Genomic DNA, 23,867 nt, shown 5'->3' with positions numbered 1-23,867 from the left:
TGGGCGATCGAGCGGCGATTTGGAGATGCTGACGGCGTGGATTCCCCTCGAGGGTCGTACTCCGGTGAGATCTTTCCTTTTCGTTTGGTTTTGGCTTCTCCGTTCTCATCTTATTTTCTCGCCTCTTTGCGCCCTCGCCGATTCTGACGAAGACGTATGCAGGCGTCACTGCGGGGGTTTCCTCCTCCGGTACTCTTTCGAAGTTTGCATTTCCCTCTTCTTTTCATGAATCACTAGTTCTTGGCGGGGAATACAATTTTATCAAGTCTCAGGGAAGAAGGGGGGAAGTGTGCACTTTTTTTCTCTGACTCTGAAAACTCCATTCTTGCCTCTGCCTGTCGTTTCCATCTTATAGGTAGGTTCCTATATGGGCTTCCTAAATATGATTTCTTGTTGAAACATTTTGAACTTTTGAATTTATCGGGGGGTTGGAAGATCGGTGCTCTTGACAACAAACATTTTTTGATCCAACTTTTTAATTAGGATGACTATGCTAAACTATTTGTACGCAGAACTGTTCATTTTAGTGATGTTTGGATGAAAGTCCTCAAATGGACAACTGAGTTTGATCCTATGACTGAGCTACCTATTGTTCCTATTTGGCTTCGCCTTCCGGGATTAAGGGTGCATTTGTTCAATAATGAAATTTTGTTTTCTATTGCTGCTATATATGGTAAGCCGTTAATGCTTGATGCCCCTACCTTCAATTTAACAAGACCTTCAATGACTTGAATTTTAATAGAACGTGATGTTACCTTACCTTCTCCGGATGAGGTTTGGATTGTATCTAATCATACGGGATATTGGCAACCGGTTTTTCTTGAGAAACATCCTCACTATTGCTCGCACTGCAGTATGTTTGGCCATGATTCGACTCGCTGTTTTCATTTGCGCCCTGATTTGCGGAAATCCACTTCCGGTCGTGTGGCCTCTGTTGAGCAAAAATATGCTCTTCGAACTCCTCATTTTGAACCAGTTACTCAGTCCGCTGAAGTACCTTGCGTGGGCCCTGTTGATCAAATTACTCCTTGTTTGGAGGCAACCAGTGCTGCTCATTCTGGTGAAGTAGCACGTGTGGGCCCTGTATCCACAGAGAGAATTGAAGAAATTGTGGATCTCATTGCCACACAAGAACCGGAAATTGTGGCTTAGATCCCTAGTGCTTTAGCCGAACAATTTGAGGTTCAGGATCCCCCACAAGCAAATAATCAACATACTACTCCATCGGTTACTCCCCCACCTCCGGACCCATCTACTATGACTGCCATGGTTGCCATGACTTTAGAATCTGAATGAACAATTCAAAAATATAGCAGGAGAAGAGGTAGAAGGAAATCAGAACTCCCAATTATCCAATTATGACACATGCAAACAACATGCAAACAATATTGATGTCACATACCATTCGAAGCACTTGCATCTTCCCCCTAGCCCTAGGTTTGCTAGGAGGGGGGTGTCATGGGCCAAAATGTTTAACATTCTGGTATGGAACATTAGAGGAGTGGTGAACCCCCACTCCTTTAATCGTTTAAAACATTTATGTACGGTCCGTAAATCAGACATTTTTGTTCTTTTGGAGCCGTTTGTAACGGTTTATAAAGAGGATATCATTAAGAAATTCAAGGATTACATGCATTATATTAATCTGAACAATAAAATTTGGTTTTTTTGGCAGAAAAAATATTACTCTTAACATTATTGATGATAATGTGCAATATGTTCTTATTCATTATCAGTTGGAGAATTTTTTTGGTTAGGCTACTTTCATTTATGTCAGCTCTCCTCTTTTAAGGGACAAACTTCTCCTTTGACAAAAACTTACGCATATGGGTGCTACTATTTCTGATAATTAGTTCGTTGGAGGGGATCTAAATATGATTATGTCGCCGTCGGAGAGAAACGGTGGTGCTAAAGTTGATACAAGTCTTATTAACCATTTTTGTGAGCATATTGCGGATGATGGCCTTTATGATTTAGGCTTTTCGGGCTCTACTTATACTTGGTGGAGGGGTTTTCTTATGCAGAGACTGGATAGATTTCTGGGAAACTCATCTTTTCTGGGCTACTATAAAATTATTCTTGTCAAACCTATTTTGCTTAGTTTGGCTTTTCATTCTAAACCTGCTCGCTATCACTTTAAATTTCTTAATGTTTGAACTTCTCATCCTACTTTTAGATCCTACTTTTATTGATTTGATTAAGCAGGCTTGGATCTCGCGGTGGAGTGGTAACCCTTAATTCATTTTGTGACAATTACATAAGAACGTTGCTTCTTACTTAAAAAAAGGTGGAATATGGATACTTTTGACAATGTTCATTCTAGGGTTTTGAAGGCCCAACAGGAGGTCGATGCTTTAGAGGTACAGGTGATAGATACTCCTGTTCTTGTGGCTAAGTTAGCTAATGCTCATCATATTCTCTTGGAGAAAATCACTATTGAGGACGATTTCCTTAGACAGAAAGCTTGTGACACTCATTCTCTCCCCCTCTTTGCCCCCCCCCCCCCCCCCAATGAGTTAGAAATTTTCACTGCCCTTAAAAATATTAGTTCTCAGAAGGCTTTTGGCCCTAATGGTTTCACTTTTGCTTTTTATATTTTCTGCTGGGACATCTTAAAGAAAGAGATGGTTCTCGCGATTCAATGTTTTTTTCAGGGTGAAAACCCTGGAAAGTATTTTTGTGCCGCTTTGATTGTTCTTATCCCTAAAACTAATGATAAAACTCATTGAAAGGATTTTAGGCCCATCTCACTCACTTCAGTGATTTCTAAAATCATCAGTAAACTGATTGTGGCTCGTCGTCAACCCCATCTTCCTTCTCTCATCTCCCCCCACCAGTCGATCTTTATTAAAGGACATGATATTTCTGACAATATACTCTTAGCTCAGGAAATTTTACAGGATCTTGATAAAAAATGCATGGTTGACAATCTTGTTATCAAAAAAGATATCAAGAAAGTCTTTGATACCATTAATTGGGATTTCATCATCAACGTTTTGAAGGCTAGAGCTTTCAATCCCAGTTTTTGCACCCTGATTAAAAGATGGTTGGCCAACAACTATTATTCTGTGTTGGTTAACGGTAATTCTTATGATTTTTTCACTGCTTGTCGAGACATTAAACAGGGGGACCTCTTTTCTCTATTATTTTCATTCTAGCTTTCGATTATTTATCCAGGATGCTCAATCATTTCCAGTTGTTACACCCTCACACAGTTTTCCCATAAGGCCAAAATGACGGTTTCCCACCTTGCATATGCAGATGATGTTATTATTTTTGCTAATGCCTCTAAACTTGCTATAAAACAATTATTGGGGCTCTTAAAGGATTTTCAAAATTGTTCTGGACTTTTCTTTAATTGTGACAAGTGCCAGATGTTTTTTGGCAAGCATGTTAAGCAACATCTTATTCATTGGGGAGTTGCCTATACAAATTTTCATCATGCCTCTCTCTCTTAAATATCTAGGGGTTAATTTGATTAAGGGAAGGAAGAAATAAATTCATATGGATGATGTTATTGATAAAATCAAGCGTAAAATTAGCAATTGGAGAAATGTTTTTCTTTCTACTAGGGTCAAGATTTCTTTGCTATCTAGTGTTCTTCAGAGTATTCCACTATATGCTTTGCAGGTGTTTAATCCAAAAAAAAAGTGCTATCAATGTCATGAAGAGGCTTTTTACTAAATTCCTTTGGGTAGGGAATTTTGCTAAGAGGATTTGGGGCTCTTGGCATAAGGTCTGTAAGCCTAAGAAGGCTGACGGGATTGGCTTTAAAGCTTTGAAACATACTGTGAAAATAAACTTTTGCAAACTTTGATTTAAATTTAGATTGGGCTCATCTCTATGGGCTTCCTTTATGCATTATAAATATTGTGCTCAAACTCACCCTTCCCAGGTTTTGTGGAAGGTTGGTAATTCCCGTATCTGGAAAGCAGTTGTTAATGCTAGAACTACTGCTAATAATTTCATGTTTTGGGATATAGGTGATAGAAACATCTCCTTCTGGAATGATAATTAGGGGTTGTCTTATCTCTCTTAATACTCTCACCCTCTACATACTAACTCCTTATTGGTTTTTGATTTCTTTTCTCAAGATGACTGAGCTTTCTCTAAACTATGTTCTATGGTGGGAGAGGAAAATGCAAAACATATTATTATTATTCCTATTACCCCTTCACGCAGAAATTTCCTCGTGTGGAAAAGGAACAATTCTCAATCGGTTTGGAAATTAATATATGACACTTTATATGCACACTGCGATTGATTTTGGGGAAAATGGATTTGACACAAATTTTTAACTCATTCTATATCCTTTTTCCTTTGGCGTTATCTCTCTTCTTTACTATCTATTAATGACATTCTTAATTTGAAAGACCTTAAAATGGCCTCGTGATGCCCTATGTGCAAAGTTGCGGAGGAAGATTCGAGACATATTTTTGAACGTGCTTTCTCTTTAAATGTTGGAATATGCTGGACATACATTCCGCTATTTCATGGTTGCATAGGGGCATCTTAAGCAATTATTTATGACAATGGAAGGTTTTTTTATGACAGGGGGGTTTTCCCTTTCTTTTTTGGTCCTATGGTTTATTTGGACCTCGAGAAACAGCTTTAAATATAACTCCTCTCCCCCTACTGCTTCTATGGCGGTTTCTTATGTGTTGGCCTATTACACTAAGGTCCTAAGAGTCGGTACAAATGATGTTTGATAAGGTGGGCTCCCCCCTCATCGGGTTTTGTTAGTAATGTGGATGGCCGTTGGAATCCTTTTTATGCTGCTGTTGGGGGCATTTTTAGAAATTATGAGGGTAGGTGACTTTGCTACTTCACCTCTCCTGTTGCCGTTGACAACCCATTAGCCACGAAATGCTAGGGGGTTTTTCTGGCTTTAATGGTGACAAGTGTTTTCAATTTTCATACAATTGAGGTGGAAACCGATTCTAAAATGCTCTATGATATACTTTTGGGAATCTCTCCTCCCCTCTGGGATATAATTTACACTTTTAAACGTATTTTAGCTTTAATGGCTGCAAGACAATTAGAAGTAAATTTGGAATTCATTCGTAGAGAGGGCAACTCCCCTGCTGATTGGTTAGCCAAACATGCAGGGGAGGTTTGTCACATTGACATTTATCCTCCTGCTCCACTCAGACGTCTTCTCAGTGGGGACAATTTGAATCTGCCATATGTTCGAATTTAAATTTTGGTGTTGCTTGGCTTTACCGCTGAGGGCCTTCTTTTTGTATGGTGGTTGGGGTTTGCACTTCTCCCCTTGCGGGATTTTTATTTTGTTTGGCAGGTCTCTTCGGCTTGCAGCATGCCTGGCTTTGTCTCCCTGTTTTCAGCTCTCATGGTTTTCGCTGACCTAATGCTGTTTTGGTTTTCTCTGCTCTGATCTCCAGATTTCCAAAGATTTTTGTTACTCGCGGGAGTGCTCTCGGAGAATTACTATTAACCTGAAGACAATTTTTTGTTCATTTTCTTTCTCTTTACATGTTAAGCAATACAAGAATACAGGTTTACTTAGTTTTGGGTTTTGTTCTTTGGTTTTGGGTATACCTGTAATTTTTGGTGATTTTTTTTGTGTGAGTTGTACTGTGGGGAGAGGAACCCCTAGGGGTGTGTTCAAATGTATTTTTTGCTTTCATAGTCGGGGATCCTCTCTCCCTCCAATTTCTGTACCTTTCTTTTAATTGACGCATAGGGAACCACCATTGCTCTTTCCCCCAAATATACATATCTCGCTTTCTTTCCCCCCCCCCCCCCCCCCCAAAAAAAAAGAAAACGTTATATATATTTATATTTATATATATATATATATATATATGTAAAGCCTTTTTGTAATGTGTGCAAAGTAGAAAATCCGAACTGACCATTTTTATTAGGGTTGGTTGGTTGCTCGTGTTTCTTATTAAGGGAGGATTTTAAATTGCAGTTCTTGTTGTTGGCAGCCTTTGTTAATAATGCCAAACTTTGTATGGGTTTGTTGGTAATTATGGCTCTCATTCTTTATTGAGAAAAAATATTTTTTTTCAAGAATTTGTTCCTTAGTAACTTCAATCTCTATGTTTAGTCCATAAAAAATCATAAATTCAGTCTTTTTTAACAGACCTTTCAAGAAAGGCCTCATGTTTGCTGCTGTCCATTTAGATGCTTTTGTAATGATCCACCTATGTTATAAGCCTTACAGTAGAATGGAGTATTCTGTGATGGATTTTCAGCTTTCTTTGTGGATGAGATTTTGGTTTGATTTCATATATTTGACACTTTCATGGGGGTTTAGAATGCATTTGATTTATTTTATATATGGTGAATAAAGGATCTTTCATGCATTGCGTATCTCATGAATCACTGACTTCTATAAAAAGCATCGCTATATAACTCTGATCATCCCAGACATTAAACGTGAGATTGCTATGCTGAGCTTTGGTGCCAGTAAATGGTCTAATTTCATTTGCATGTTTAAGTAGGTTCAATCCAATTTTTATCATTCAAGATAATTATTTCAATTCAAATAAAATATTGAATGGATGCTTTGTGATTCTTCCAACGGATTTGGATTCCTGCCTTCAGTTTCAAAGTGAACAAGGGTAGGAAACATGGCTATTGTGTCCACGGGAATAAAAAACTTTGGTAATAATTGATTTCCAAAAGTATAATAGAAACAAGATTGTAGCGATGAAGGCTACGACTATCAGTTAATTAGGTGGAAATATGAGAATGCAACATTGTAGGATATATGATTGTGATTATAAAAGAAAAAAAAAAGCCTAGAATTTTGATACCATGACAAGAATTGAATATAATTTATGGAGTATTTGTGCAAAATTTACATAATAATAGAACTTTAATATATACAAAATTATGGACTGAAAATTATATACTAGATTAACCACAATAGGATAATAATTGAATTGATGATGTGGCAATAATATTCTAATGGTTCAATGAGATGGCGTTGCAAAAAGGAATTTAAGTTGTAGCAACCAAGCTGGGGCGGAAGAAGGTTTGGCAAGAGCCAGTTGGGCAAACAACTAGGCGTAGAGCTGGATATGGGGAAAGTCACAGCATGGAGTTGTTGGGTGTAAGTTATAGTTTAGTTGGCTAGGGGTGAGTTGTCTCAATGTTTTCCATGTAGCGGAGGATAGAAGGCACATCTATTAGATTGGTAGATGAAATAGTGTTCAAGGATCAAGGAAAAAAAAAGGCATACCTTATGTAACATTTAGCGTAAATAAGTAAAAAAGATTAACTTATAAAGTTAAATTGGATCAGCCTAATGATGAGGATTATGATGACATTTAAGTCATATATAACATTTTATTTTTATTGTCAACGTAAATATGTGTTAAAATCCTTCAAGCTTGCTTGTGATTGGGCAAATCATGCCAAGCTTTCATAATGATAAATAAGGCTTTAGTGAGCCAAAAAGTAGAATGATTGCTAAGATCTATTCTCACAATGCAAAATCAGAATGTCATTAGTAACGCTATTGCTTTATGGTGATGAGAAATATGTGGTAATTAATACTATATTTAAGTGTTATTTAGGTCTATACATATATCATACAAAAGTAATGATGCGGGCCTCCCTCCCGCTCTCCAGCTTTGCTACAGTTCCAACCATCTGAACCACATTCCTACAGCTTAGCTACAGTTCCAGTACTTCGCCCGCACTCCATGATTGTTCATACCACCCAAAACTGCCCTAGACGCTATTAATTCATTGTCCAACCCACCTATCTCCTTGCTACCGTCTCTCTAAATATTTGTTGATCAACACCTCTAACCCGAGATCCTCTCTAGGTATTTGTGTTGTGTCTGTTGTTATTTCAAATTTTTGGAAGTTGTGTTGCTGTGTTATCCTTTTCAAGGGTATTGGTTGTAACCGCCTGTTGGCTTTCAATGATAATATTTGTTTTTCCTATTGTGGTATGGGTTAACTTCGGTATCAAGCGAGTTCAAATTTTATAAGTACTATTTATATTAACTAAAAATTTGCATACAACTTATCATATAAAATAATTAAATGATTTTCTTTCAACTGGCCAACTTTTAATTTTGTTTAATCTTAGAAGAATACAATTAATCATTATTGAAAATTTATTGAAAAATAAAATTAAGTTAAATGCAATCTTTAATATGTACTCTAAATTATTTTTAATATATATTTAATGATTATTGAAATAATAAGCAACAAATATCAAGTAAGGCGTCACATTAACGAGACATAGTAAAGCGATGAATTAATTAGTAAAACCAACAATGTAATGAACATATCAATTAAGATAATGAAATTAATCTTTCTTTTCTAAAAAATATGGACATGGTGGAGTATTTGTTATTAATATTTGGAGTCGATGCAGGATTGCTATAGAATGTTTAGTCTTCTCCGATAGGTTACAAATTTATTTTATTCTTTTTCAAATTATGCATGGTGCTTTTGATCTTACACTAAGGACATAATGGTGATTTGGTTTGCATTTATAAAAAGGAACCCTGCTCGTATAAATGTGTGATACTGGAGGAGGAAGGTTTGGAGAAGATTTTACAAGAACAACTAAGAAAGTAAAGAAAAGAAGCACTAATCAAATAAAGAGCTAGATACAAGAGTTTCTATTTTCACAAACATTCCTATTCTCACAACCAATCAAGATACAAAAATCACCATCTAAACGATTGACTACAGGAGGCGTGGGATGTCACCACCAACAACGAAGGGATATAGTTCCCACCACCCAACGATGTGGCCGGAGACTCATTCCCATCCGGGAATCACATAGAGAGCCCTAACCCTTAGACAATTCACATGAACCAAAGACCCATATTACAACACATGATCACCTATTTATAAATAGTAAAAATCCCCTTATTACAAGTGTGCCATCCAAATAGAAAACACATAAAGACAACATAAAAACTGAACTTTAATATAATGCGGACTCAAATGGCTCGATCATAACTACTCCGGATCAAGATTAAGACAATCCTTATCAAGATGAGCCTTGTGATTTTTTAAGGTGGTTGATGATAGTTAAGTGCTATTAAGCCCTAAATCCCTCTCTCCATCCCTCTTCTTCGTAGCCCAACATCCTTACTCTAATTTTGGCTTCTCCTTTGCCCTTTTCTTTGCATGTTGATCCTCATATGTCTGCTATTAAGCCCCTAAATCCCTCTCTCCATCCCTCTTCTCCATAGCCCAACAACCTTACTCTAATTTTGGCTTCTCCTTTACCCTTTTCTTTGCATCTTCACCCTCATGTCTAAAGATCCTCTGTGAATAGCCTACTTGGGCAACTTATTCCTTCTCCATAGCAATCTTCTACCTCCTATGCCCACCTCTCTCGTTCTATTATTTTGAACCTTGCTCTGTTCGAGGAATTTGAGCTCAATTCCTCTCTCCATTGTACAATCAGGGGATTTTCTCATGTTTGTTTCATGTTTATGTGTTTTCGTTGTGTGTTTTCTGGGTCAAACTTTTGCCAAATATATTATTTCTCTTATTTGCAATTCTTACCAGTTTTTTTATTCACAATTTTTGCTACTGCCCTTACTATTTTTTCTGTACGGCCCAACACCTCTGCATCAACCGTTTTTCTATGCTCACTATTGCTCTGCTTATTGCCTCATTGTGTTAATACCGACTGATTTGCTAGTTTCAGTTCTGCTAATTTTTTTAGTTGCATTTGATCTAATCTCCTAGAGATCCCCTTCTCCTTCTGCTTTTGATTGTCGCTACTGCTGATTACTGTTGCCTCTTGTGTACTGCCCCCTATATTCTCACTAAACTTTCTCTATAATATCTCTTATTTTTTTGTTCTCACATCTACCCCTATGCAAAGTGACTTTCACCCATTTGACCTTCCACACCAATACGATTCCTACATGATGTGCTTGAGCATGTTAGGCGATTCTTGTTCTGACTACAGTTGGCACACCACACTGCCTCTTGTAGCCAAAACCATCCCAATGCTTAACAATGAACTTGGACCCGACCAACCTTGCATCTTGGTTGTCTTCCATGCTTTGCTTCAATTGTTTGTTGGTCATACCTAGCTGTGTTATTAATCAAAACGTCTATGTTGAATTCTATGCACTCCACTTATTGATAGTTGCAATTTTTTTTAGGCAGTTTTATTTATGTTTTTATACCTTTGCTGTTTGCATTTTGCAAAAAAGCTTTTTTAAGCCATAGTTTCTGTTCTGCTTTCTTGAAAGCCGTTTTTTAAAAAGTAAATTCTGAGAGAAGATAAAGTTTATTTTAAAAACGTACTCTGTTTTTTTTCCATTTTTCTATAAATCCTAAATTATTTTGTTTTTAAAAATTGTTTAGAAGTTTCTTCCAATTTGGTGAGATGCTGTGCTGCCTTCTGCTAAAAATCAGCTAAAACTCTCTACCGTTGTTGCAAACTAGCTATCTTTTGCTATTATCTTTCATAAATCTTTCACTGTAATTTGTTGAAATTTTTTTAAAATTTTATCTAAAATGTTTGCGGTTTGAAGCAGCAGGTAGCGATCCAATAGCCGAATAAAAAAGTGTGTTTTGACATTACCAATTTATCCTCAATATTTGTTTAATTTATGTAACATATATTTCCAATCTACTGCAAGTGTGTGATATGCTGATGCATACTGAATCTAAACCTCCAACTCTACTAATTGAAGCTTATCCTTTTGTTCCTTCATTTCAAGATGTGCACGACTCCATTCCATGTCGTCAGTGCCATGGACACCTTCAAATTCTTCAAGTAGGATTCTTTATGACTTGAGCAATATTTTGAGCTAAAGCCTCAAACTCTGCCAATTAAAGCTAAACTTGGTATTCCTTCTACACTTAAAGATGTGCACAAGCCCGAAGCACCCAATTACTAACTTGGAGGACTTCTTCAGATTCTTCGGAGTAGAGTTCTTTGCTGCCCAAGGGGATTGATACAGGATCTAATGTTTTCACTCCTCTGTTAAGATCATATAGGGAATCGTAGTTTTCTAGAATTTATTTCATGTTATGTTCTATTTAAGGGTGTACTTAGTGCATAGATATTTCTAAACAAGTTTTGAGGAGAGGCTGATTTACTCGACATGCATGTTATTTAATTCTTTTGTTTTGTTCAAGTTAATCCCTTTTTATTTCATTTTTATGTTGTATTTATGAAAAAGGCCCTTCTATTTAAAGGGGTTCCTTAAGATGTTTGAATTGATGGATGTCATTAAACCCAAAATCCCTTTATCCTTGTCACCACCTCTTCCCCTGGCGTAGCTGACCATCACTTCTCTCCCATTTTAAACCTCTCTCATATTGAGGGGCAAAGACGGTTTTAACCATAGGTGTTTAGAAGGGGAAAATCTTTTATTGTATGTGTCTATGTTTGTGAATTGATAGGACTGCAGTTAGCAACAGGCCATTGCATTGTAAGATTTGGCTCCGACCTCTTCTCTTCTGTGGGTGAAGAGCATGTACAAGCACTCATACAGGGTGGTGTGACGTGGCCTCTAGGGTGGGATTCTCGCATAGCGGGCATGCACTAGGTAGGGAATGTTAAGGATCTATGTATAAAGACCTAAAATTTTATGTTGTTTTGGGCCTAGCCACTGCCGGCGCGACCCTCTAGTGTCCTCACTATAGATTCACCCGTTCTTTTCTCTCCCTCTTTCCTCCCAGGTCTAATAGATTCTCTTTATCTTTTACCTCATTTACATCTCCTCATTCCTACCAGCTTTCATGGTAACTTTATCCATTTTTTCAAGGTAATCTGCCACTACCGGAGCATTTTTTCTCCAATCACTGTCGGTGCTCTTGTTAGCAATGGTGCTGGAGCTCTATTCTGGTCCTCAACTGGAAGATACGTTGTCAGTTGGCCCATCACATATTTTGTAGAAAGATGGGGATTTGAGATTTCCTCTTCATGGCAAATTTAAGTGACTGCAGATTCGACCTTTTGGATGGAAATATGAAATTAAATGATCACCATTTTGCGCAGAGAGGGGCAATTTTTCATCTCGTCACTAATGATCTCTTATACTAAGCCAAGGACTGTTCTACAGGTAAGGTCTTTTAATTATAACTTACGAGAGATGCAAGCAATGTAGAAACTCGTGCATTATTATTTTTCTGATTAACTGTATTTTAATAAATTTGCAAATATGCTATGCCAAAGATTTAAGAAGTATTCTAAGCAGTGAGAAAGGTATCTTCTTTGGAATGTGAACTTTTTATATTTATTTTTATTTAATTATTAACATATTGAAAGTCGACTTTGTTTGATTGTTAGCATATAAGTTGGTCTGAATGTATGAGTCAAACATATTTTCTTTTTTCACGAACATGCTGCGAATAAAAGAAATTACTGAGGGATTACTTAACCCTTGCATCTTGACTTTTCTTTTGCAGGCAGACTGAAAAAGCCTATCTTCTTATTGACTTTTCAGATTATTTGAAGATAAACGTGTATGAATGCTTTACTCTGGATACGTTATCTTTGACATCTATTTTTTTGCCTATCATATTATATTTATCATACTAATGCAAGACTTTATCTTCAGTTATGTGTTAGGTGCTGTTTTCTTGCAGCTGTGCAAAATGTTGAGGCTTTCTGATCATCCTATTGTTCAAAAACTTATTGATCCAAGCCTTTTCATCCATCGGTTCACAGAGCGTTAGTTATATTCACTCTTATTTTTTATACAGTTGAATTTATTCTATCTTATAATTTATGCTGTATGTGCACAGTTGTACTTTCAAAATAGGAATTTAGCACCTAGTATTTACGGATTTCTCATGTCAAAATGTGAGCATAACCTTTACTCTTCGTTATGTCGTGGTTTTTTGTTTGGTTGGTGTACTGAAAAAAAGCATGAATTTTGGTTTTTTAGGTGTTTGATTTGAAGCAAAATAAATGCAAATGATTTCTTGAGGTACCCCAAAAGTTCATTTTTGATGAGTTCCAAATCCTCTTCCTTTTGACACTGCTCCTCCCTCCTGTCACACATGACTCTCCTTTGGCATCAACGCACCATGAACATCCCTCTCCAACACATCCTTACCTAATAGAGTTCTCCTTTTTTGGTTTGATATCACATGCTCCATCAGTTGGCTGTTAGCCCTTCTCCCAATTTGTGTGGTAGACCATATAGATGACTTCTGCATTCGAACTTCCTTTCCCTGTGCTATTTACATTCCTCCACCTCCCTGCCCCACTCCGTCTTTGGCTCTGCTTCTTCATCCACCTCTCCCTTTGGCAAAATGAATTGAAAATTTCTAAAAAGTGTCAACAACTAAGACAGAAAAGCTCTCTTACTCCTATTTTGGCAATTTGGACTACATGCCGAAGATAACTATTCTCCCATTAGAAGCTTATCCCATAATATCACCAATTTAAGTTCAGTTGCTTTAAAGGACAATTCTTCATATGAACTCATTGTAAATAAGAAGAAAGTTACTACTTGGATAGTATATCTAGAAGCCTCTGCTCTTATGTTAGGACATTGAAATGTCTTTAATATTTTCAAACTATACTTTGAAAATTATAGTATTTGGATTTTTTATGGGTATTTTTGATGGGTCACTTTTGAAAAGCTCTTGTAGCATTCCTATCATTCTCAAAAGATACGATACTCGACTCTTTATGCTTCAAGTGCCTAACCTAGATTGCAATGAACTATGCTTCAAGAAACTCGATGCAAAATTATGTTGCTACTTATCTAATTTTTGCGGTTTTTAGGACTTGAACTCGTAGAAGATGATTGTTTGTGCATAGATGAGTTTAATACTGTTTTCTAATGAATCCCTTGAGTGTAAGCTCAAACAATAGGTTTTGTATTCATGAAAATCACAGTTCAAATAATAATAGTGATGCCCTTTTACCAAGGAAAAATCAAAGAGCTTTTAATGTGAAATGTGTTATATGGCTAAGCCGTTCTAATGTTTTGCTATTATCCACAATGATGTGTGAGTTTCCTCTAGAGTTAAAATGGTTTATCGAGCTGGATGACTTTGTTTCTTCATTATTGGCCTTACTTGGTTTTTCTAAATGAAAGAAAAAAATTGAAGCATGACAAATTTTTAAGTATTTTAACAACTAGGTGCACACTCAATTTTAGGCCAAAATTCATAATCCGAAAAATCGAAAATGCTAAAAATTAGTTCGAGTCAGATCATAGAAAATTTTCTTTTACTTAAAGGGATTTTCTACTAAAACTTCCATGTCAACTCCACATAAATTAGATTTGTTGAGAGGAAAAATTGACACCTCATAGAGGTGGCTAATCATTAGTACTTTTAACAAAATTCATAATTTGGGAGATTTTATGCTAATAACTATGTCTAATTATTAGAATGCCTTTAAGAGTTATTAAATTTTAAACCTTTGTTCGATTCATTCTGTATTCAATTTTTTCAAAACAAAATCATTTCCATTCACGATAATTTTTTAACAATAGAGCAAATTAGTCTATAAATTTATCAAGGGTATTTTCATTGGATACTCAAATAAAAAGGGCATATTTTTTTACCACTTGAAAAGGTTATAATGGCTTGAATGTAACATTATTTGAACACCTACTTTATTACTCCAAATCTAAAATTTACGGGGTTGAAATTCAGGAACAGGAACTTTTATGTTGAAACATTTAATTATCCACCATTCTTTCTCATCAAATCCATTTAATTATCCACCATTCTTTCTCATCAAATCCATGGAAAATGAATATTCCTTATTGCCCCTCATTCAACTAAATAAAGCTTCACTAAATCCACAAATTCTCACATCACCTTATCAATCTATCCAACTTCTTAAGCCTTACCAAAATTTCACTCCCTTATCACCTTGCAAAGGCACCCAGCCTATGCAGAATGAACTTAATTATCATACTAGGAGAGAAGAAAGAAATTATCAATGTATCTCCATTGCATCCAAAAACCTAGACATCCAATCAATGTTCAAGTTCCAATAATCTACAAACTGATGAGATTAAATCTTTGAATTATCTTATTGATCTCCACTGCCCTATTCCCTTAAGGAAAGTATTGAGGTTATGTCTCAAATACCCAATCTTTGATATTATGATTTGCGAAGGGTTTTCCCATCATTTTGTGTTTTTTATCTATTCTCTTGATAAATTATAAATTCTAAGCAATAAATATGAAACTCTTATAAATTTAAAATTCTAAACAAGTATTACGTGATTTTGTGTTTTTACCAGACATGGTTCAAGGGCCAATAACTTTATGCTTTGTTGTTAAATGTGGATTCCAAAATTAAAGGTTAGTTGCATTGTTTTTTTCATTCTTGGATAGTTGTTTCCTACCTATTTATTGACTTTTTAAAAAAAATAATATAAAAAAAAATTCAACCTTTTTTCCATTTTTTAAGAATTTGTCATAATTTTTTTTCTAAATAAATTCACTCTTTTCTTATTACATGTTTGACGTATTACAAATTTAATAAATAATAAATAAAAGAAATACTTATATTTCTCAACATTTTTAGAAAATAATCTATGGGGGTCCTATAAGGTTAGTTTTACAAAAAATTCAAATCAGATTTATAGGTCTTTTATCTTACTGATGTGCAGGCTTGTTAGGTCGAAGGCATAATCCTGTGTCTGAAATAGCACTGCGCATTGTTGCTAGCATGAAACGTGACTGGATGCAGGCAAGCCTTTTGATCTCCCATCACTTTCCTAAGCATTGTGAGGTTTGAAGTTGAGGTAACGTGAAACTATGAATTACAGACAGGCAGGAAACCTAGTGGCTTATGTGGTGCGGCATTATACATATCTGCACTTTCTCATGGCTTCAACTATTCTAAATCAGATGTTGTGAGTCTACTCAACTTTTGTTTCTTTTTTGGGGCATTTACATACACACCACCCAATTTTTATCATATCACATAAAAATATCACCATTTTAACCTTTAAAAAGTGAAATACGCCTTTGATGCATAGGTAAGGTGGTCTATATGTAAAAAATTAAAGTTTAGATGTTAGATATTGTAAATACATAAGAATTGAGTGGTATGTATGTCAATAATCCTTCTTGTTTTTGCATTTCATGATAAAACTTTTGTCTTTAGTTCATTTGATCCAGTGTTACCGAAAGTGCAAGGTGCTTGGTTCCATATTACTCACTTTTGCAATCAAGTACGCTAAACAGTTAATTAGCAATTTCACTTAATAAACCAAATTCAATAATGATGCATTCTTCAGAAGAGTATGACAAGCAAATTGATACATTCATTATAGTTAGGTAAAAGAATAAATTGACTTTTTTTAATTAATTTTTGCATTTTGTGTTAAAATCTTACTCAATGGATATATTAACTAAAATATTCAAGCGATATCTTTAGATGAATATTGGCATTTATTATCCTCAAGAAACAAAAATGACATCCTTAAATAATTTACGCTATTTATGTCACAACTCAACTTGAGGGTCACTCTTGGTGCGACAGAGGTTGGCAATTTGGTCGCACCAATTCTTACCGACACTCGTCCTAACTTGTATGACCAGGACCCAGTGGCCGATAAATTAATTTAACTAGATCGCTGGAACATACATGATATATTTCATAATTCATTCACATATATACTCAGAAGCATGAAAATCATATGATCTAAATCATGAAAACTATATAGAGCTGTTAAATCTAATATCATTGAAATATGTATCCAAAACATATATGTACAAGCCTCCAAAACTATCATGCAAAAGCTGTGCAAAGACGCACTGGATACTCATCCCGGTGCTTGTTGCCCTTACCTAGAAGACAACAATGAAGAATGGGCTACAACGAGTTCAAAGAAATAATCAGGGCTAAAATTAGATTTTATACATGAAAAAAAATGTGCTTGCTCGCATGAAACTATATATTTCTATACATAAATCATAACATGCTAATATAATAGAGAACATGAAAACAGAGCAGTTACAAGTAGTATAAAAAAATCAAGACTGAAGTGTCACATGTAGGTCGTAAGCATGAAATCATAAGTATAAGAAAATCAAGACTGCAGTGTTACATGTAGGTCCTAAGCATGAAATCATTAGTATATCTAAAGCATGTTGCATGCTCATAATATATTATTATAGCATTGTCATTTCATATTGATCATATCATAATAATGTCACTTTTTTAATATATATGACTCAACTATTTCTATATTCTTTCATTATGGCTTGACGGTTGTCATCCTGCCCCAAAGACTATATAAACTATCAATAAAGGTCGGGTTTCCCCCAACATAACAGTTATTGATAGCCCCCCATACCCATGGTTCCCTAACGTTATGTCACCGCCTAATCTCAACGGTTCTCAGAGTTTCGTTTCCGTATAAATATCAGGAGTCGGGAATACTATATCCCTGCATAATAGACTTGCAAGCACTCATGTAATAGTCTACCTTTAACATTCCTTGTGACATTTAAGTCATCCTTTTTGTATCAAATATTTATAAGACATTACATGTATCATAGGTATGAAACATAATAAATGAATACTTGCAGGGAATTCATATTATAAATATAGTCATATGTAGCACAGTCTGATCACATCATTACATGTATCATAAAAAAAGTAAACGTGCATTCACTCATTTAATTGCTAATATTCATTCACAATATGTAAAAAATTCTAAATGCACGTGTCAAAATAGAAATTATATGAAAACCTATAGAAGATTATTTTTTTTAAATTAGCATAAGATTATTTCACCTAACTTGACAGAGCAGCCCTACGACGAGTGCGGATACGCTTGTCTCGAGCTCGCCTCCTTGTATATATAACTTGAGGCGTTAGAAAAAACATAGGATTTCATAAAATTTGGCTTATAACATGTATTAACCCAAAAATGTATTTTACGTGCCAAAACAAATAGCTTTTCGACATAAATTTGTATTTCCAAAATCACCAATTTTCTCATTAACTCTTTCTAACACCTTAATCTTTACTTTCCCCTCGCTGATTTTGTGCTAAAAATCATATAAAAGTTTTCAAGCGACTTTCGACGCTTCTGATACAATTTCGACACTTCCAACGGCTACTGGAAACCAAAAAAACACGAAGAAAGAGATAAACTTTAAAATGGAAAGGCAAGGAAGGAAATGAAAGTTTCAAACGACGTAAAAAAGGATTCACACTTACAAAAGTTTCTTTGGAACTCAAGATTGTGCTCTGCGGCTGCTCAGTTTACTGCTAGCTTGCAACCCTTGTACTGTAGCAAGGGTTGTGGGGCTCTGCTCAGCCACGCGTGAAACGAGCAGGGAGGGGGATCGCAAGAGAGGAGGAATTCGGGAGGAGAAAATCGAAGCTCGGTATACCCCTTTTCAATTTGACGAAGGAATTAAAAAGGCGTGAGGCGGTGGGGAACAATGCATGTGCGGGAGATTAAGGGAGGATTAGGATAATTAAATAAAACTTATAACTTTCGGATTTTTAATTCTCCTATTCCGTCCATAATTAACATACAATGCTTTATATGGAATTGATCGATTTCCTTCTTAGAATTGAATAAAATTATTTTGATCTAATTCCGAGGGATGTAAAATTTGATGTACTTTTCAATTTTACCGAAGATAGTTTAACCATTCAAGCTTGTAGCATGCATAGTAATGTAGGTAAATTTAGCTTTTATTATCCCTAATGCAACTAGAATGGTGCGTTGAATGGAGATCAAAATGAGAAATTGACAATGGCTGCTTAATCTCTACTCCATTTGTAAGATATAATTACAGGTGAAGTACTTGCAAACATAATAATCAAAAGGATTATGAGGGTTAGTCTTTCAAAATTTATTAGACAAGTTCGGAATGGATGGCATCCATTCATTTGTTTGAGGGAGAGTGTGGAAGAAGCTTCTTGATTTTTTCCCTTTGCGTTGTCGTTGCCACCTTGAAGAATTGTAAGTTCATGTTGCCAACTCACTAATCCGTGAGAATTATGAAAATGGCTCTCTAACTTTAACTCTCTTTTTTCCTTGATCCTACCATTCATGAATTTGAGGGATACTTTCTGCCCACTCGCCAGTTTATGGGCTATTGCAACTAATTGCTGTTATTTTTTTCTTGATCTGTTATCTTTTCTATCAAAAGTTATCCTAGAATTATGTAAATTACAGAGTTCTGAAAACTGGACCAGATATTGAACTAGTAAAGAGAGAGAGGTTCAAGGTTAGAGGTTGAACTAGTTTTAACGGAAGACGTTATAAATTATAAATTTATTTAAATGTGATAGAGATGATGCAATTTAAAAAAAATTGATTATAAAATATAAAATAAAAATTTCAATATTTAAATTACTAATAGCATAATAATTTTAGAATGTATTTTAAAATTTAATAACAATTAATTTAAAAAAAAATTATAAATATGAAATATAACTATCAGATCATAATAATTATATATATATATATATATATATATATATAATAATAATAATAAACAAATTAAATGATTAAAAATCCTAAATTTTAGTTTTTTCAAGGTTATTTTTGATTCCATCTGTCACTCGCATGAGATCCCACCATATAGTTGTCTGCAGTGTTGTACTTCATTCCATCTCTGAATACGTGGTATTTAAGAACTCTCTGAATTTGCCACGTGCTATTTAGGAACTCTTTAACTGTTGTGCAATCATCTTCTTTCTCAAAACTCCATTTTTTACCCTCGGCTCGGTCGCCAATGTCTTTCTTTTCCATTGAAAACTCCCCAAACAGAGCACTTAGTCAAATTGCTTTCATATCTTTCCTTGGTCGACTGGATCTCGAAAAGCCACTGTTTTGAAAACCGTTAAACTCTTAATGCATAATTAAATGTGGTTCATGAATGCATAATTAAAGGTCCAGAACAATCTTTTCAATTTGCTGATAGACAGCAAAAACCGGCCAATTCTATTTAGCCGAGAACGGTTTTCTGGCTAGACCGGTGGTTCAGCGGTTAACGCCGATTCACTGCAAATCTGGTTTTTATTCCCAACAGGATCAGCTCCTTGCCTGGTCCTCGGTTGGACCAGTCCGACCGGCCGTTCCGGTCCGGTTTTTGAAACAGTGTTAAATTATGTACATTTTGGAATGAAAGATTCAACCATTTTTCAGTTCTTGTTAGTATGCATATGGTTTGCTTGTTTATTTGTTAGACGTTTGAGCAAAGGAGTTCCAAAACAAGATTCAAATCTTTTTTGAAAGTGAAATCAAGGTTTGCTAGGTTTTATGGTATTTAGCAATCAATCCATCAGCCATATGAAAAAGATAATTATCATCTGAAATTATTATTTCATTGTTTTTATGACTTTGTGGAATATAATTTATGATGCTTTCATTATACAAAGTATGGATGCGCTAATTGAGGAACATATTGATAAGGGCCTAAGAGACTAATTAGTGGTAAATGAGGTAGAGACACATAATTAGCTTAATAAGAGGATTCTCTGGGCACTTTCTAAAAGACTTCTATGGATTTAAAAAAAGCCTGAACAAGGTAAACTGTGTCAAGGAAGTTGAAAGAACCGTTTCTGTTTCATTTTTCCTGTGGAACGATTTTGAATTTCAGAAGGAATTACTTCGAATGTGAGGAATGATGGGCTTTTTTTATATTCCAAGGAGAAGTCACTTTTATTGATCCAATGCTTCTCTCTCAATATTATGGTGCAACCCACAATGAGAGAGTAGAGTGGATTGGAAAAAGTCATATATTCCAAGGATCAAGTAAGATATACTTCATTGCCTTCAATTTGCTGTTGATGATATTTGAAACTAAATTGGGCCCACAACTATTTGGAATAGATTGGAAACCTGAAAGGAAAAGAATTAAAGGAGATTTATATTGAATATTTTTGTAGAAACCAGCTTAATTATAGAGATAATACAACAAGAAATGATTCAAAGTAGTCCATATCTGATCGTAAATTAATTCAACCTATCAGGAAAAATCTTATACCTAATTTTATCCTTAACAAAAATTTTTAAAAGAAAAAATAAATTAAATTTATAATACAAATTTTTTTTATCAGAACATAAAAAAGTGTAAACACTACCATTGCCGGTCCCAAGCCTGGATGTGAAAAGTGGAGGGTTGCGTTAGGTAGTCGATTGTCGGCATAAAACTTGTCGAAAAAATCATGACTTGAATCCTTTTGTTGTTGATGATATCCTTCTTGTGGATAAGACGAGAGAAAAAACTCAAGAAAAACTTGAATTGTGGAGGCCTACCTTGGAGTCTAAAGGCTTTCGTTTGAGTAGAACTAAAATTGAATACATCGAATGTAATTTTAGTAGTAGTATATCTAATGACATAAATGTAGCTATGGGTGATCAAATTATTAAAAGGTGTGAACATTTTAGATATCTCAGGTCTTCTGTTCAAAGTGATGGTGATATGGAGATGTTATTAGTAGAATTCAAGTTGGTTGGTTGAAGTGGAGGAATGCTTCGGGCCTATTGTGTGATAGAAAAGTGCTGCTTAGGCTGAAAGGAAAAATTTATAAGATGGTGGCGAGACCCACAATGATGCTCTATGGCAATGAATGTTAACCTTTAAAAGAGAAGTACAAAACTAAGTTAATTGTTGCCGAGATGAGAAGGATTTGGTGGATGAGTGACTTTACACTTAGAGACAATGTGAAATGAATATCTCCGTGATAGGGCTGATGTAGCTCCAATGAAGGACAAAATTAGAGAGAGTCGTCTTATAGATGGTTTGGTCACATTAAACGTCGACCATCTGATGATCCGAGTAGAAGAGTAGATGTTTTAGATTTGACTTATGTTAAGAAAAGCAGAGGTAGTCCTAGGAAGACTTGGTCATATTGTATAAAAAATGATCTTAATTTATTAGAATTAAATGAAAATATGACACTAAATAGGATGCAATGGAGAAAGGATTCATGTAGCTGACCCCACGCAGTGAGATAAAGTGAGATAAAGGTTTTGTCGTTGTTGTGTAGAACAGAAAAGAGTGTTGCTTGACATATAATTGAAAATATTGTACCTTTTAATCTATAATTTGAAGTAGTTATAAAATTAGATCGCTTAGACATGCAAATTTTTTTTTTAATTTAATATATATTTTATTATTTAAGAATAATTTTGTCCTTACTAAACTAAACTAACTATATAAAAGAAAAAAAATAACTTAAATTTATAACATAAGTTATTTTTATTAAAACAAAATGTTGCATTGTTGGACATATATTATAAAATGATTTACCTTTCAATCTAATTTGAAGTAGTTGTACAATTTGATCGCTTAGATGTGCAAATTTTTTCTTAGTCTAATCTATAAATGAGGCATGTATGAACGGATAATCAAAAAAATTTTCAGGATATAAATATATTAACTTCACATCAAACTATATTAATTTTTATATTTAATGTTATCTTAGAGTTTGCCTTCATTGTGTCTTAGCTTCATCTTGCAGTCAGTAGTGTCGTACTTCATAGAATTCAGATTAATTTTGTCTACAAAAGCTCCTCAAAATCTTTAAAGCGAGATTTTTGAATCTCCAATGCCCTCTACAAATTATTCATTTCTTGACCTTGGTGAACTATCTAATCCATCAACCATATAAACTTAATTGTAAATGTTTAGTAAGTTAATTATAGGAAGATATTGTATTTAAGATAGAAACATATTGTATTAATTCATAGATTGTCGGTAGTGGTATTTGAAGTGTGGATGCAACAATAACTAGCTGTAGGTAGTGGTATTTGAAGTTGAAATGGCCGCCAATTGAGAGGAGTAGAAGAGGAGAAACGAAAATGGATTGTAGATGATTTGGATTGAATTCTATTATAAGAAATATTCTTCGTACATAGACATCCTAATAGAAAATTATGTAGAATAGTTATAGTATTTAACTAACTCCACAAATTAGTACTAACTTTGACCCTTACTCTACCAATTAGGAAATGATGCATGCTAGAAAATTCATGGTGGTAGAGTAATGGATTATCGTCTTAGCGTTGCATGAAAATTCAACACACACAGATAAAAGAAGAGAAGTAAGCAAAATGAGACACCTCGACTTTTTCGTGAAAAACCCTTGAAAGGGGGAAAACCATAGGGGGAAAAATCACGGGGTCTATCCCAGTTGAAATAATTCACTATGAATGATGAGTACACATATACTTTCTTCGCTTAAGTTAGGGAAGATAAAATTACAAAGTTGAAATAATTCACTATGAATGATGAGTACACAGATACTTTCTTCTCTTAAGTTAGGGAAGATGAAATTACAAAATTGTATAAATACAATCTGGCTGCAGTTCTTGGTGACAACATATTGCAAGGGTCATTGTTAATTATTGTAGAAGTAGTAATCCGTCATGAGTGTTGTAAATGGTTGCTCTAGAAGCGTTGATTGACCATAGAAACCACCGTAAACAGTTGCGGGAGCTATGGACCACATAGACTGCGGGGAACGGAGTTGAGAGCAGCACGTGTTGTGAACCACGTAGGCCATAGGGGCGAGTATGAATGACGTTTATAGGCGGCGGGGGCCGGATTTGGAAGCTGCATGAGTTGGTGACCATGCAGGTTGTTAGAGCGAGTATGAATGACGTTCGTAGGCTGCAGGGGCCGAAGTCAGAAGCTGCATGAGCTGGTGATCACGTAGTTCGTTAGAGCAAAGTATGAATGACAACCATAGGCCGCAGGGGCCGGAGTCAGGAGTTGCATGAACTGATGACCACGTTGGTCGTTGTTGGCACATAAACCGTAATGACTAGCTCTTATTCCATAGATGTGAAATTGTTACTAGATTTTCCAAGTTATAATATTAACTGACAGTGTTCGGTTGGTGGTGGTTGACGACGATCGGCAGTGGTTGACGACGGTCGGCAGTGATTGTCTATTGTCTCCGATGGTCGACGACGGTCGAC

The 23,867-nt window shown here is 35.2% G+C and overlaps 1 protein-coding gene across 7 annotated transcripts in view; it reads left to right on the top strand.

Moving 5' to 3' along the window:
• The window catches only part of LOC110024264 (transcription factor IIIB 60 kDa subunit), a 69,290-nt gene that overhangs the window by 16,011 nt on the left and 29,412 nt on the right, over positions 1-23,867 (top strand). For all 7 annotated transcript variants that reach the window (XM_020724137.1, XM_020724130.1, XM_020724131.1 and 4 more), the window contains 4 exons: positions 12,388-12,444; positions 12,540-12,652; positions 15,570-15,649; positions 15,729-15,815. In XM_020724137.1, coding sequence (XP_020579796.1) covers positions 12,388-12,444; positions 12,540-12,652; positions 15,570-15,649; positions 15,729-15,815 — 337 coding nt within the window. The remainder of the gene's footprint in view (positions 1-12,387; positions 12,445-12,539; positions 12,653-15,569; positions 15,650-15,728; positions 15,816-23,867) is intronic.

The sequence above is a fragment of the Phalaenopsis equestris genome, unplaced genomic scaffold (assembly GCF_001263595.1).
Source record: "Phalaenopsis equestris unplaced genomic scaffold, ASM126359v1 Scaffold000251, whole genome shotgun sequence".
In the NCBI taxonomy this organism is placed as follows: domain Eukaryota; kingdom Viridiplantae; phylum Streptophyta; class Magnoliopsida; order Asparagales; family Orchidaceae; genus Phalaenopsis; species Phalaenopsis equestris.
This window is presented reverse-complemented; position numbering and strand designations above follow the sequence as displayed.